The sequence below is a fragment of the Urocampus carinirostris genome, chromosome 7 (genome assembly GCF_059441175.1).
Source record: "Urocampus carinirostris isolate Australia breed hairy pipefish chromosome 7, RoL_Ucar_1.0, whole genome shotgun sequence".
Classification (NCBI taxonomy): domain Eukaryota; kingdom Metazoa; phylum Chordata; class Actinopteri; order Syngnathiformes; family Syngnathidae; genus Urocampus; species Urocampus carinirostris.
The window spans coordinates 13,836,022-13,851,812 of NC_142355.1; the positions used below are offsets into that span (position 1 = coordinate 13,836,022).

The 15,791-nt window shown below is 38.9% G+C and overlaps 1 protein-coding gene across 5 annotated transcripts in view; it reads left to right on the forward strand.

The window, feature by feature from the left end:
- The first annotated feature begins 361 nt into the window (after nt 1-361).
- adat1 (adenosine deaminase tRNA specific 1) overlaps nt 362-15,791 on the forward strand; it is a 35,382-nt gene continuing 19,952 nt past the window's right edge. For 3 of the 5 annotated variants that reach the window (XR_015850860.1, XM_088339811.1, XM_088339809.1), the window contains exons 1-9: nt 362-541; nt 3,215-3,283; nt 3,867-3,921; nt 4,757-4,884; nt 6,462-7,095; nt 8,196-8,341; nt 10,540-10,639; nt 10,755-10,841; nt 12,145-12,304. Coding sequence is in view for 4 of the 5 variants with exons in the window: in XM_088339811.1 (XP_088195937.1) it covers nt 400-541; nt 3,215-3,283; nt 3,867-3,921; nt 4,757-4,884; nt 6,462-7,095; nt 8,196-8,341; nt 10,540-10,639; nt 10,755-10,841; nt 12,145-12,277 (1,494 nt within the window). In the remaining variant the exon portion in view is untranslated. Of the gene's footprint in view, nt 542-3,214; nt 3,284-3,866; nt 3,922-4,288; nt 4,452-4,756; nt 4,885-6,461; nt 7,096-8,195; nt 8,342-10,539; nt 10,640-10,754; nt 10,842-12,144; nt 14,533-15,791 lie in introns of those variants that run through there. The other 2 variants (XM_088339808.1, XM_088339812.1) reach the window with 2 other exon arrangements.

A 15,791-nucleotide genomic window follows, 5' to 3' on the forward strand; every position in this document is an offset into this window, starting at 1 on the left:
ATAGATAGATAGATAGATAGATAGATAGATAGATAGATAGATAGATAGATAGATAGATAGATAGATAGATAGATAGATAGATAGATAGATAGATACTAGTCTTATTATTGCAACATTGTTTGATATATAACTAAATAATCGTAGCTACTTTGCAGGTTTTGACTGACGAGTCAATATCAGAACGCAACAACCCTGAAAAACGAGGCATTATTGTATATTTTTCCCCCTCCGGCCCTTTTGCCATTTTTTAAATCCCAATGCGGCCCGCGTCACAAAGTTTGCCCACCCCGGATTTAGTCGGAACCCTTTGACTTTATTGTGAAAATCTAGTACCTTCACCCGGAAGTAGTTGTCCTCTGTCATTTGTTTTCAGTTTAAAATGAAATTAACTCTCCGGCCATGGTAACTGCAGATGAAATTGCCAAATTGTGTTATGAACGTTTCAATGAGCTGCCAAAGAAAGGAAAGCCGGAGCCAGGTAGAGAATGGACATCGTTAGCCGCTGTAGTGAAAATCACCCGGTGTGAGACAGCCAACTCAGGTAATTGTTTGTTTTTGTCTTTTTATTTAGGCACAGTAAAAAAAAACAGCATCAACAAACCAACAAAGTAAGCAAAAAGCTATTTTCTCACAACTGTACAAACCTTAATAATATCGCTAATTACTCATATAACATATTGACCCTTTGCACACACGTGACCTAACCACGTGACGACACCATGACGGATGGTAGTAAACAGTAGGTGAAGTCAGTAAATAGTAGACCACAACAACAAAAAAAGCTATTCTATTCAATTGTGATGGCGGGATGAAGCCCTGTGAATGTGTCAAGTCTTTTCGGCCAATTGTTTTGCCAAAAGCCTAATCAATTGTGGCCTCATTTAATAGCTTTTAGCAGTGCTGACATCTGCTGGTCATTTTATGTAACCCAGATGTTATGTGGTTTACAGGCAACAACTTAGTAAATAAATATGTGCACAAAAGAATGGAAGTTTTGTCCATTAAATATTGTCTGTCTATTTGTCAGTTCTATGTTCGGTAACTTGGTGAGCTTGTGTAACTGGGACCCACATTTTATTGGTTTTATTGGTGGGCTATACAAATAAACATGACTTGACTATAAATATAGAGACCTAAGCTACGCTTAATTATACATGTCTGTTTATACCTTGTTGGGAGATATCTATTCAAAATGCTTCCAAACTGGTGAAGTCCTTGGCTTTTTGGGTGGCTCCATTCTCAAGTAGTCGGAGTAACACAGCAATGTACCAAGACTCACGTCAAGACAGTGATGAGGGGGACTCCTCCTGGGTTTTTTCGGTCCTATTTTTCGAGCGCGAATCAGGACGTGAGTCAGTCACGTGAGTGCTAAAAATGGGGCTTCATTTTCCTTCGTTCACGTATCATGAGGAAAAAAATGAGACGGACCTCGATACAGGCTCCATTTAACCACGCCCCCTTTGTGCGGGGCATGACTTGCGACTCCAGATCCATTCGTAACATATCTACTATTCAACACCATTGGCCATGACCAGCCAAATGAATATTGTGCAGCTGTCTGATGAAAGGGCTCACCTTGTCGAAAAGCTCAAAAAGCGCTATTTGGAGAAACTGAGGATAGCATTAGCATAGCTAGCTATCGACCCATACAGTCTTCCTCCTGACATATTAATAGATCTAACCAAATCTTCCAGTCTGCCTGGCATCAGTCTAGACAATTTCTACCACTATTTTATAAATGGAGTATCCCCATACACCAGTGCTGTTATAAAAGCTTATGGTACACGTTGTTGTGCTTTGTTGTGCTGAAAAATGCAGCCCCGGCGTGTCCCCTCATGCAAACGTTACTTAAGCGACTTTTCGGGGAATGTAATAGAATAGTAAAGCATGGGACATTTGCACCTTATACAGAAATCACTTTTGATTATGTTGAAAATATTTACTTTGACGAAATGATGGTTTGTCTTTGGAATGTTCGTTTCCCGTTTTATCCGTTGATAATTTGACTGTTCATTTCAGCCAAATAGGCTTTATGGTACACAACAGTTTTCAATGCATGTGATGTTCGGAAGATTACTATTTTGAAAAAAATATTTGCTGAAAATCCTGGAATACTTGAGTGCTGCCAATTTAGGCCCTTGGCACAACACAAGACCCTTCCTTTGATTTGCAGATTAACAACGCCGCCCTGCCTTCATCAAAAGGGATACATTCCAAATCGGGCCTAGAACCTTCCCAACGGCACGTCAATAAATCACCATCGTAAAAAGTGCTGGTTATATTCTTCTATCATCGTTATATATATTTGTTTCAACTCAAATGCTCTACAAGTTTTGTCCGCTATGGAGCTTGTTGCCGTCCATCATGAATCTCATTCTGCCAGAAAGGGCAAGGTGATGCCACATGCAAAGGCTCAATAGTACCCTGATAAACTCTTGATAAATGAGTGTTTTTTTAGTTTAATTATCTAAAGTATGTATACTTTATTTTTTTTAATTGATGTAAATATAGCACATTTTAAAAGTCACCATCTAAATTGTTCCCCTTTCACAATGGGTTTTCAATGTTGTAAATAATGGACCTTGAACATTGGGATCCCCTGAGATAATGGGTGTCTGCTCTGTAGACTCATTTTAGCTTGATGAAAGAGAGAGAGGTAAAGAATACTGAAATAAAGGAAGAGGGAAAACAAGTGGGAGTGGTAGAAATTTAGTGAAAGAAAAAGATGGAAAAGAGAGAGAGAGGCGGGGAAAGAAAGAGACAAAGAGAGAAGGTACAAAAGAGAAAAAGAAAGACGGCAAGATAGAAAGTGAGAAAAAGAGCTTGAAAGAGATAAAGAGAAATTGAGGGAGAGAAAGAAAAAGGGAAACTAAGAATGCTAGAGAGAACAAAAGAGAAAGAAAGAGAGAATAAGATAGTGAAAAAGAAAGACTGAGAACAAGAGAGCAAGCGAGATAGAGAGAGGGAAAAGAGAAAGAAAGAGAAAGGGAGAAAGATAAGGAGGAAAAAAGTGGGCAAGAGCAAATTAATATAGTGATAAAAATCTGCACTGCTTATCATCAGTAGGGTGGCGGGGGTGCTGGAGCCCATCCCAGCTATCTCCGGGCAGTGGGTAGGGAACACCCTGAACTCTTATTTGAGTGGATGTATGTATGTAAGAATGCTTTTTTCATCATGTCAGAGATAACATATTATTATCACAATTTTCTTCCAGTTGAAAAAGAAGTGGTTTCCCTTGGAACTGGGACAAAATGTATTGGAAAGACAGCCATGAGTTGCAAAGGTGCGTGATATGCTTTCTTGTTTTACTAAGGGTGGATCGATTACTTTAAAGTTGGGGTGGTGTGCACCGCCCAGAGCAGCTTTGCTAAAATTGACATAAAAGCGGGTGATATCACAATATTTGAGGGCAAATAAAAGTTCAATTATTTTCTAGCATCATTCAGCACTGTTTGTTCAATTAGACCAGGGGTGGGCAGACTATGGCCGACAAATGAAGTACGCACGGCCGGAGTACAGCTTTGTGTTTACAGCAAATTAGAGCTTCGGGTTTTTTGCAGGCTCGTTTATCAAATCAAGTCAATCCGTCTGGTTTGGGCGGGTTCGGGTTATATGTACTCACGACTCGGGTCGGGCTGAATTTTTTAGGCCCGATCTTATCTCCTAGATGGAATTCTCCTATCTGAAAGCTTCTCTCCCAGTCCTCCTTGCAAGTTCTAAATCCATTTATGTCTTCTCGCCTTATTTTGAGTTCCTACTATTGTTTAAACTTAATATAACAAAATTACTGTTTACTGCTATATTAAGTTATGTCTTGTAATCTTTTTTTTTTTTTACCTGGGCTAAATGTTGTCTCCCTTTGTTAGGCGATGTGCTTAATGACAGCCATGCAGAAATCATTGCCAGGCGAGGGTGTGTCAGGTAAGTTCTATACACACAATCTGAGATACCACATTTAGCAATTGCCTTTTTTTCTTAGCATTTTTGGGGGAATTTTGCAATTTATAGTGGATGCTTTAAAGGCTGAGATCTTGTGAAAACAAGCAGCATTCCTGCTACATAAAGAGCAAAATATCCCATCCTCCTACTTGTCTCCATAATCAGATTCTGGATATTTATGGTCATCGTCAAAAACAATGAAACTTTGTTTAGATCCTTGGTTCTCAACTGGTCTGACTTCAGCACCCACCATCCCACCATGATTACGTTAAGTATTTAAGTGAAAACCCAAATCAATAGATTAAACAGAGTATTTTAGCATCATCATCATATAGTGTTTAAAAGTTTAAATGACGATCATTTTTTTCTCTTAGCATTATTTTGTAATGGCCAAATCCAGCGACCCACTCAAATGAGCTCATAATTCTTATCACATGAGTTGAAGAAGAGACACCCCCAAAAACCCTAGACCATACGCCCCCAAAGGACGCATATATTAAATAATGTGAAAGGTATACTATTCACACATTTGGTTTTACTGGGTTTATTTGGGTAAGGTTTGGGGTTTTTGTCAATGTATGTGTTTTATAATGATAAAATTATGTGTAAGCAGCAAATGTAAACTTACAATATTTTAATGGCTTATATATTCATGTATAACAGGCATTTTTTCACCTATTGATTACTCAAAGTTTAGGTGCACGCTATACAAGAGGTTTTGATTTGTTGAAAAATATCATTTTTGACCAATCGGCTTCGATTTTAAACAGTTTATGAAGGATTTTCGTTGATTCAATTTTGTATGTGTGTTTATTAGGTATCTGATGCATGAGTTGCAAAGAGCAGTGAGTGGAGAGGGAAGCTCTGTGTTTTGTCCTGTGCATCAAGGAAAATGGGCACCCAAGCCAGGGATTTCCTTCCTCTTCTTCACCAGTCATACTCCATGTAAGTTTGAAGCTTAATTTTTAAAACTCCTGACTTCAATCCCTGTATTTTTCAGTGTTGTTTGGTTGATTGTTGACATGAGTTGTTGGTTTTATTAGGGCTTGGTTCGTTTATGCGTTAAGCCCCGGCCACATCCGATGCCAATCACATTTTACTCCAATGGCGATCGGCATATTGCCATCGTATTCAGGTGTGCGGGTACACTTTTGGGCAGGAAAATGGTGCCAATGACAGCTGGTATCAAACACGTGTTTGATTATTTTGGCGCTCGGTCTCCAAAATCTCCCAGTGTGTGCGGCCCAGAGGAAAATGACCAACTGCTTTCCCACAACGCAGGCGCACCAAATACAAAACACCGCGGCGACTTCTGGAAATATTGATGATGCCCTTATTTGAGGGGAAATGAGTCCCATGTTTTAGTTAGCAGTATTCATGTTATACATAGTAGGAGAAAAACGTGAGGTTCGACAGTACATGATTCAACATTCACAACCCACTCATGGTATTTGAACTTTTTCACCCACAAATCAATTCCTCAATTCATACATCCGAATTGAACAGCAGTGGAAGTTAACTAACAAAAATGCTACAATTCGTTTTCTTATCTTCTGCGTCAATGTACGGATCAGTGGCGGTTCTACACTAAATTACTCCTTGGGCGAGACCCCCTCCAAGCGCCACACCCCCAAAAAATTGCCAAGACACATTTTACAAAGACGTAGATATATTTGTCAGTTGTACTGATGCTAAAGGAAAATATAAATACACTATACACATGAAAATGGTAGATATTTATCCAAAAATGCTTAAATAGTAAAAACAAATTTCAAAAAAATACACTATGTATGGGGCGGCAGCGGCTCAGGAGGTAGAGCGCTCGTCTTGGGATCAAGAGATCGCAGTTCAAATCCCGGCTCCTGTCGAAGTCTCCTTGGGTAAGACACTGAACCCCTACATGGCTGCACGGCCGCTATTGGGAAATGTGAAGCACACTGTAAAGCGCTCTGGGAAGTCTTGACTTGAAAAGCGCTATATAAATGCAGATCATTTCATTTCATATTTACAGGGCAGCATGGCGGCTGAGTGGTTAGCGCGTCGGCGGCACAGTTCTGAGGTCATGAGATCGAACCTTCCTGTGTGGAGTTTGCATGTTCTCCCCGTGTCTGCGTGGGTTTCCTCTGGGCACACTGGTTTCTTCCCATATTCCAAAAGAAACATGCATGTCAGGTTAATTGGCCGGTCCAAATTGTCCCTCGGTGTGATTGAGTGAGTGAGTTGTCTTTCTCTGTGCCCTCCGACTGTCTGGAATCAGCAATTCCTTAGGAATGAGTACGTGTGTATGAATGGTCGTCTGTCTCTCACTCTCACTCTCTCTCTCTCTCTCTCTCTCTCTCTCTCTCTCTCTCTCTCTCTCTCTTTTTGTCTGTCTTTCTCTTTATATTTCTCTCACTTCATTCTCACTCTCTCTGTGTGTTTGCCCTGGAAGTGGTTGGCTACCAGTCAAGGTTGTCCAAAGTCAGGCAAACTCATGACCCTAGTGAGCATCTGTTTCATACTCTGAATTTCTTGTCCCTTAGGTGGTGATGCCTCTATAATCCCAATGAATGGGAAACAGTCTCCAGTGTGTCCTTCAGTCACATCTCTGAAGAATATGCAAGAGTTATTTAAAGGGAGCACAAAGAGAAAAGCCGAAACACCCATTCTATGGCGAAACTCCAAACGATTCTTTCTCGGGGAAAATGACCCTGAAGTGAACAAATTAGAAGATACTGAAGGAATAAAAGACAGTTTTGTCTTGGCTACCTCCCTACCTTCAAGTGGTGACATGCGTTCACAGAGCCCATCTTCCAAAGAGCAGCTAATTGAGCAAAACTATGCATCTTCAAACGAGATCCCTATAGTTTGTGATGGGTTGATCTCCCAGGGGCATGACGTTTTTAGAACAGGAGCCAAGTCTGTACCCGGTGGACAAGCAGACCCTCTTCAACCGGGGATGGCCTACCATAACACAGGACTGCTGCGCGTCAAGCCTGGTCGAGGAGACACAACCTTGTCTCTCTCATGCAGTGATAAATTGGCACGTTGGGGTGTGCTAGGTTTCCAGGGTGCACTTCTGTCCCATTACCTACAGGATGCGCTCTACTTCAGCACTGTTGTGGTTGGAAAATGCCCCTATAGCAAAGAGGCTATGCAAAGAGCTCTAATTTCAAGGTGAGGTTTACTGTAGGCAATGCTTAAAAAAAAGCCTAAACCTGTGAGGCAACAAGAATACCCAGAATTTTCAGTATGGGTGAAAATTAACTGAAAAAAAACAATTTACTTTACACTCATTCAATGTTCAGGTGTGATATTGTTTTTGTTTTACTGTTAAATAAAGTAATAGAAGCTTTAGCCCAGCTCCTCACAGGGTCTCATGGCTATCATAATTGATTGATGCAAGGGTGTAATTTTGGCATTGATGGAAGGGATGTGTTCACAACAGTATAGAAAAATCATTGTTTTGACCCTTCTAAAAAGATGGGATTACTTCAAAAAATGCACCATGTCCCCACCGATATCGAGCAATCATTGTTTTGTACCCATAAAAATGTGATCACCTGTGCTTAGAAAGTATGGCTTGTCTTCCAGGATTATAATATACAGAGTAGGCTGTAAATATAGGCTAAATGATAAATCATAGTACAAAAAAAGCTAAAAATTTGGATTTGGCGTTATTTTACTGATCTGGCCTAGAACATAAAGTCTGGATCCAGCCCTAGAGCCCAACTGAGTTTAGGAAAAGAGTTCTGTGGTTAGACTATTCTATACTTCGATTGATTTGAACTGGACGTCGTATCCTAGAGAATAAAGGAGGGCAAATAAACAGCATAACTCAAATGGGCGCAAAGTCGTAAAGCCTGTATCTGTGTCCAAAGCCTGGATTTGGGTTTCCTAAAACAGCGCAATAAGGTAGCAGATTTGGGATGGACAGAGGGGACGTGTCCCCACCAATCTCGAACAATCAATTGTTTTGTCCCACCAATGTTATGTGATCACTTAGAAAAATTTGCTATGTCCCCACCAAGACCAAACCTACACCCTTTGATTTATTTAATATGAATGGCCACTAAATGGCAGAATTATTGGTTGGTGGATTAAACTGGCTTCCTATTTCTAGGGTTGGCCGAACTAACGTAGTAGACGTGAGGGGGGCACTATAGGCCCTGCACCATCTACGGCCCTGGTGGCAGTCAATATTTAACACCTCTGCTTGATCTCCAGACATGATGTTTGTGAGAGATCTTATCTTGTGTTTCTCGTGTGCTTTTCAGATGCTCCCCAGTGTCAGATCTTCCTCCTGGTTTCTCAGTGTCGCAACCAGTTTTTCTCCAATCGGATTTAGAGTTTAACTTCAGTCGGGCTGAGGCTGAGCGCCAACACAAGACTGAACAAGGAAGCATAACACCCTGTGGAGCAGGTATATGCGTCTGAAAGCTCCTGGACTGTTTTAATAAAATCCATGCTTCAGAAATACATCTAAAATTTGGATAAGTTATTTCAACAAATGATCGATTGACCAATTAAATTGCAGAGACGAGGTCATTCTTTTAAACTCGTGTTGTCTATTTGGAGAATTGCATACGTTTTATTTGTTGCTGTTTTTTTTTTAATTATTATTTGTTTAGGAAAATGAATGAACCACCTTTAATGATGGTTACACAACAATTTAAAGCGTAATTTTTTCACCGTATAGGAAAGGTTAGCATACTTAAATCAAGACCAGGGAATAACGCTGTTATGTTTTTTTGTAATAGGGTATCTATTTTTTCTGCTGTTACAACACAGTTAACGTTACGGATTGTCAAAAGCGGTGCGTTACTTTGGCTGCATGTCTTTTCGGTTGACATCCCCATTCACAATAGCAACTACCTTACAGTTAGATAGCGGATATAGTATTTGCTAATGCGGCGAAAGAAAAGCTGAATGAGGGCTGATTTGTGAAAATTGTGAGCCCTATATTTGACAGCACTCCGACTCGTGTCGTTCGCAAGCAAAATGCCTCTTTGAGTGGCTCTTGGAAGGGAGCCGGCGACAAAAATAAGGATAAGAGGGGACTTAAACAAGTTGGGATCTTGGATGGCACCGTCAGAATAGAAAAACAACGTGGTTGGCTTATTTTTTTGCTGTAAGTAGAACACTAGGCAACTGGGAGTTATTGTAGTTTGACTTAATTCCCCTTTAATCACACAATCGATATTAGGAATGGTCACGTGATCAAAGATCTAAGGAAAGTAGAGTACATTATGGGTTGCGTTCACATTCTTTGAAGAGTTTTAGACGCAAACACATGTAAAAATTGTCCTGATCACATTGTTTTGGGGGACCTGTAGGGAAAAAGAAATACAACTAGCACTGCGTAGGGCATCAAGTGCCCAGGAGAGCACCCAAAGAAATCGGGGTCATGAAAAAAAAAAGTGTAAAGTGTGAAAAGTGTTAACAATATGCGCTAAAATGGTTAAATAATACAAAAGCAGCATAAAACAAACTTCCCGAGAAACGGGGTGAATCTGCTTTGTGCCCGGCCTATCTTCAGTCTCATTGTGCCAGTGGTATGTACGATTATACCTCATTCACAACTTGGTGAACACCTTTGCGAACATGTCCTTGAAATGGCAACATGAGTCTGGAGCGGAAAAAAGAAAAAAAGAAGAAACAAGATGAAGCTCATGCGTCGTTTGCCAGTAGTCAATGTTAAAAAAAAGCTCATTATTGTACCGTATTTCCACCCATTTGGTGCACTGTTTTAAAGGGCGCACACTCCTTGGTTCGGAATATTTTTTTCGTCATCTCATATGGCTCAATGGCCAATTGGATGCGATCCCTCCGGCGCACTGGCCTATTAGATGCGAGTCTCATGCAACTGCCTTTAATACCAAAACAAGTGTGCGTACTAACAAGTTAATTAATTAAAAAATAGCTCCGGGAACAAAACGGAGTTTGATTGTGTATTTATCACAAAGTAAAACACCAGAACACAACAAAATTGTTTAAAAAAAAAAAGACCCAATAGTTTTGGTAATCACTTTTTTTCAAACATAGCCATCAATGTCAGATAGTGGATGATAGTGTTGGGCAGATAGTGAAAAGTGTCACTAGAAGGCGTGCTTTCACAGTCAGTGTCAGACTGTCAGTGAAAGCTTTGGATTGATTAGGCGAGTACGAATTAATTTGTTGTCTATGTAAAATATTATTTTAACTGTCCAAAAATTTGAACACAAATCTCATAAAGCATTTGTGCTGAGGGCACCCAAATGGCTTGCAACTTCCCTGACAACGTGGGCCGTCTAGTGTAGAAACCAGGATTCCGTTTTAGTAATTTAGTCGGGCAAAATGACCCCCGCCTCCTCCCGTGTCTTCATAAATAAAATATTAAATTTCGGGTTGGCTTAAGGCTTAGGGTTTTGGCCTGGGTCGGGCTTTCATACCCACAGGCCCGGGTCGGGCTGGATATTTTAGGCCTGATCTAACCTCTGTACTGTAATACCACATTGTCGATAATGTACATTTTCGAATTAGTGGAACCAAACATTGACAGTATCTAATCCACTTGAACAACCTTCACCCAGTCTCCTCTGCCATCTAAACCTAGGACTTTTTAATATTTTGGGGTTTTAGCCATCAGCTGGTGTAAAGTTCCTGAGCATCCACTTGATGTCACTGCCAACGGATTCAAACAAGGAGTCACCAAGAAAGCCCTGGGTACAGCTAAAGCGAGGTAGTCATGCATTCACTGCGATCTGAAAACCATTATTTGATTGTCATTCATGTATTTCAAATATTATTTTCTCTGTGCGTGTCTATTTTCACTCCTTTTCTCTGTATCTCTCTAGGTCTGCCCTGTGTAAACTGGAACTGTTCCATACATTCCTAGTTCTAGTGTCATCCACTGATGTGTCTGCGCTACCTAACTCTCTCAGGTACAACAATGATTAATTGGTAATAATGCAGATGTTACCATAAACTAGGGGTTGGCCATCCAAGATGTTCAAAGAGCTAGGGGTTGGCCATCCAAGATGTTCAAAGAGCCATGTTGGACCAAAAAACAAAGGCGAAAAAAATTAAATGCTTTATAATGAATGCAACAAGTGCTGTTTGTATCTATCTTGCACCATGTGACTACCCTGCTGAAGGATACCGCCTCAAGTTTAACTTCTTTACAATATTAATGAAATACTATGTTTTGTTGCTTTGATGGCGGCAGTAGCTCAGGAGGTAGAGCGCTCGTCTTGGGATCAAGGGATCCCAGTTCAAATCCTGGCTCGTCCGTGTTACATGTCGAAGTGTCCTTGGGTAAGACACTGAACCCCTAATACCCCCAATAAGCAGGTTAGCGCCTTACATGGCTGCAAGACCGCTATTGAGAAATGTGGAGCACATTGTAAAGCGCTTTGGGAAGTCATTGACTTGAAAAGCGCTATATAAAATGCATATCAAAGAATTAATAAATCCAATTTTTGATGTTTTTTTTTATTTTGAGGATTTGAAGAAAAAGCATCTGTTCTCCTCAGGTATTTTTCTCTTTTTACCTTTGGGGTCCATGGCTTATCGCTTACCCTCCAGTTTGTTTAATTCATTGTTTGGTATTTTTCTTCTATTGCTCATCAGATACAAGGTTACAATGAATTAAGGATCAAAAGCTTTGATAAACAATTGACAAAGCAGAATGAAAAAAAGGCTGATGGGAAAAAGCCAAAGTTGCCTGGTTTGTGACTCTGCCCCTTTAAAAGCCAGAGCTTGGGCCCGCACAGCTCGAACCTGAGACAGGTGAGAGAGAAGAAAACAGGCAGAGGGGAGTAGCCCCGGAGTTTTGCATTTCAGACAAGTTCTCCAGGCAGGAGTTCAAGCCAGAGAGCCATGATTTCACTGTGACTTTGCACAAAATGTCTTAACAGTGAGAGAGCGGTAGTCAAACCCATCACTTTCCACTCCTAAACCCGTACCAGCTGAACTTCCCTTTTTTCTCATAGTTACACCCCGACTTTAAATGTTTATTCTACGTGTTTTTACGGCATTGGAAAATGTAAAACGTGATTGAGTTGGTTTTCCCCGGCGTGGCTTGTGTTTTAAGCGAAGTAAATGGATTGTTTGTGCTGACGTAAGGTGATACACGGAGATTCAAGGTCATGGGGCATGTTGTAATGTAATCGAAAGTCATGTAATCAGAAAGAAACTATCAAAGCGCGGAGCTGTGATTGAGGAATTGTGATTCTATGTCCACAGGAGGAAAGATCTACACACTTACTTGGACTATAAAGAAGCATCTGAGGCCTACCAGCAAGCTTGGAAGCTACTTCACGAACAGGCGTTCAGTCTCTGGCCACGCAGTGACAGAAACCTCCTGCTTTTCGAATAATCTTCATCAACACTATTAAAGAAACAAGTATGCCCTCTGATACCTTTATCCTGTTTTTAATATTTGGTCTTCTGGAAGGCGGATTCCATAGGATGCCAGTTTGATGTTTTGAGTATTGCACATTGTAAAAGAAACCTCGTTTTTAGGAATTTTACATTTTGGTTAAGACGAAATCTTATTTCTTTCTTGTAGAATTCAAAAATATGCAAATATGAAATAAATCTACCATTATTTACCTTTCAGGATAAAAATAATATCACTGTTTTGCAACATGGTGATGCAAAAGATAACATTTTCTGATATAGCAGATAATTTAGCCAATTTTAAGAATCATGCATTGGTGCCCCCTGTGGACAGCTGAGGTGCCTGCGGACCTTACCTGGCAATAGCTCACCAGTGTTTGGTCATTGTGATTTTCTGCTCTGGCCTGTGCAGAGCTATACAAATAAACTTGACTTGGTAAAGTTATAGTTCTATGGGTTGACTGAGTTTATTCAACCCCAATTTTTGATAATGTGAGCGGCAGTAGCTCAGGAGGTAGAGCGCTCGTCTTGGGATCAAGAGCTCGCAGTTCGAATCCCGGCTCCTCTGTGTTACATGTCAAAGTGTCCTTGGGTAAGACACTGAACCCCTAATGCCCGCGATAAGCAGGTTGGCAGCCTTGCATGGCTGCACAGCCGCTATTGGTGTGTGAATGGGTAAATGTGAAGTACATTTGTAAAGGGCTTTGGGAAGTCTTCATTGACTTGAAAAGCGCTAATATAAATGCAGATCATTTCATTTCATAATTGACCCGGTTATAACAGTAACAACATAATTAGTTGTTGTTTTAGAAATTCAAATAAATAACTTTCAGTTGATGGGCTTCATGGACAAAAAAAGTATTGATAATTATTTTCAAGCAATTAAATAAGAGTAGAATGAGAATTTATCGATTATCCTCGACTGCTCAACAAATGTATTTATCTCTATTGATTTATTCTACAACCACTACATTCAAATTTTTGGGGTTTTATAAAACAAATGAGCAAAAACTATGCTAACTATTTGGATACCTTTTTGGCTTATATTTTTAGCTATTTAGCAAGTTATCTAGATAGATTTTTAACAATCTTTGCATGCTATCTAGCTAACATTTGACTTTTTTAGGTAGTTATCAAGCTAAATTTTGGCCTTTTTCTAGCTAGCTTTGTTTTACGCTTTCTATCCGACTATTTAGATGGCTTTTTACTCCTTTAGCTAAATATCTAACCCTCCTTTATTTCTTTATATGTTTGCGGGGATGAATAAAGTATCCATCTATCTATCGCTATCTACCCTTCTTGCTAACTATCTAACCTTTTTAGCTTTTTAGCAAACCATCTAGCTAAGTTGCTATTTAAGAAATTTACAAACAGCTCGGCGCTTGAAAAAGCCCTTATTTACAGGGTGTAAATATTTTAGCTGCTGATAACTAAATAATTTATTTTTTCTTCAAAGACTAAAAAACAATAAATACAACATTCCACACCACGTGCAATTTCATATGTATTTGTTTTTATTTGCAATTCAAAATATAAAACACATCAGCTAAGTCGTTTTGTTCAGAAGCAATTCATGCTGTTGGAATCTCATGATTGTGTCAGGCACAAACTGCCAAACTTTGGTTGTTAGGCTCCAATCTGTTGAAGCCCCATTTGCATAGATAGTCATTTACAAAAAGAAGATAAATGATTATAATATTGGTAATATACACAAATAGGAACAACGCTGAAAAAATCAGATAAACTACATAATCAAAGGCTGGTCCTGCTTGCTGAAGGATAATTAAAAACAACTGTGGTGAACAATCATTAGAAAATACATTTCATAATGTTTTACTTCATGCTGCCAGGGTATACAATTGTACAGTACATAATAACACAGGCACAAATTGAAAAGAGCTGTATAGAACATGAGTCAGGAGGCCAAACTCTGTTTCTTTAAAGAACAACAGTTGAAATCTCGGCATACATAATGCATAAATAATGCCCCACAACAAACACGCAACCACCTTCCCTTTAAAGGGACAGTGTGTAAAACTTGACTACTAAATGTGTAGTGCAACCAAAAACAAGTGCCACAAAGTACACGAGAGAAAATAAACGAAGAACCCTCAAATGAAAACTGCAATATTTTGCTCAACCTTTTGTGGAGAGAAAAAAACAATGAAAATTAAAAAAGAAAAAGAATATAGGGTAGCAATGGAAAAGCAAAAGTAAAACAGGAAAAAGAGAAAAAAAGGTATGAACAAAAAGAAAATAAAAATAATAAAGAAAATAATAAAAATGAAATAAAGGGAAAAAAACTGAAAAAGCAAGAAGAAAAATAAAAGGTTAACAAAAAGACAAGAACCCTTAGCAGCAAGATAGCAGATAATCATTTCAGCTTACTCTAAGTAGCCTCGTCTAATGTAAAATAAATCGAAATTTCTTGACCCACAAGTATTTAGAAAAAATTATGTTTGTCTTATTATATCAGTTTTTTTCTAATGAGTGTTTTCTTTCACAACTATGTGACACTGAATAGCAAACACTGTCCCTTTAAACCAGAAGTTTGCAACTTAAAATGTTGAAAGAGTCCTATCGAATCAATAAAAACAAATGTTTGGAGCTGTAAAAATTAAAAGCTACTGCATATGTATTAATCTGTCCTCCTAAAAAAAACATTTATTTTTCCATTATCAAACCATTTTGAACATTTGTTTCTGAGCCCTGATTTAAACACTTGTTACACTTATAATATAGAACTTTTAGCCTGCTAAGTGCAGAATGGCTTGTTTTTTTCTAATCTCAATATGGCTTTGCTTAAACTAGAAAAAATATATTACACTTCCTAGTTTTCCAAATGAAATGGAGGTACTTTAAAATGACTTATTTCGGAAACCTGAAATTGAAGGTTGGGTGGATAAGCAAAAATAATGTCACTACCATTGACATCACAAGAAAAAGGTTTTAACTACATACAAGATTGTGTTAAAATAACATCAAAGATGACTTAAGTGATGAGAGAAATAATAGATTTGGATAAAACAATAATACGACTTTCAAAATGATGTAACATTTTACATATAAATAACAACCATGGAAATAGGTATATTGACAATTGTGAAAAGAGACCAGGCAATCTTTGTAAGTAAAGCATACATTCTATAAAAACAATATTGAGAAAAATAGTCATAGAGAACCAAAATATAAGCTGCTGACTTTGGATATCTTACCTATGTATTTAAGGCTGCGTTCAGACTATAACTTGATAAAAGCAAACAATTGGGGGTTGGACCAAGTGTTCTTTAAATTAATCTACAGCTTTCTCAAATTTAAACAACAACAAACAAATATCAACTCGAGACTAGGATTTTCGTCTTCGGCTGTCTTTGTGCATGAATAATGATGGCATTAGATTTTTGTTTTGGTAGAGGTTTGCCACTTCTGGTTTTTAACAAACACATGTTGTCTTTTTTTCATATTCTGGAGATGGATTGTATTGCATGCGT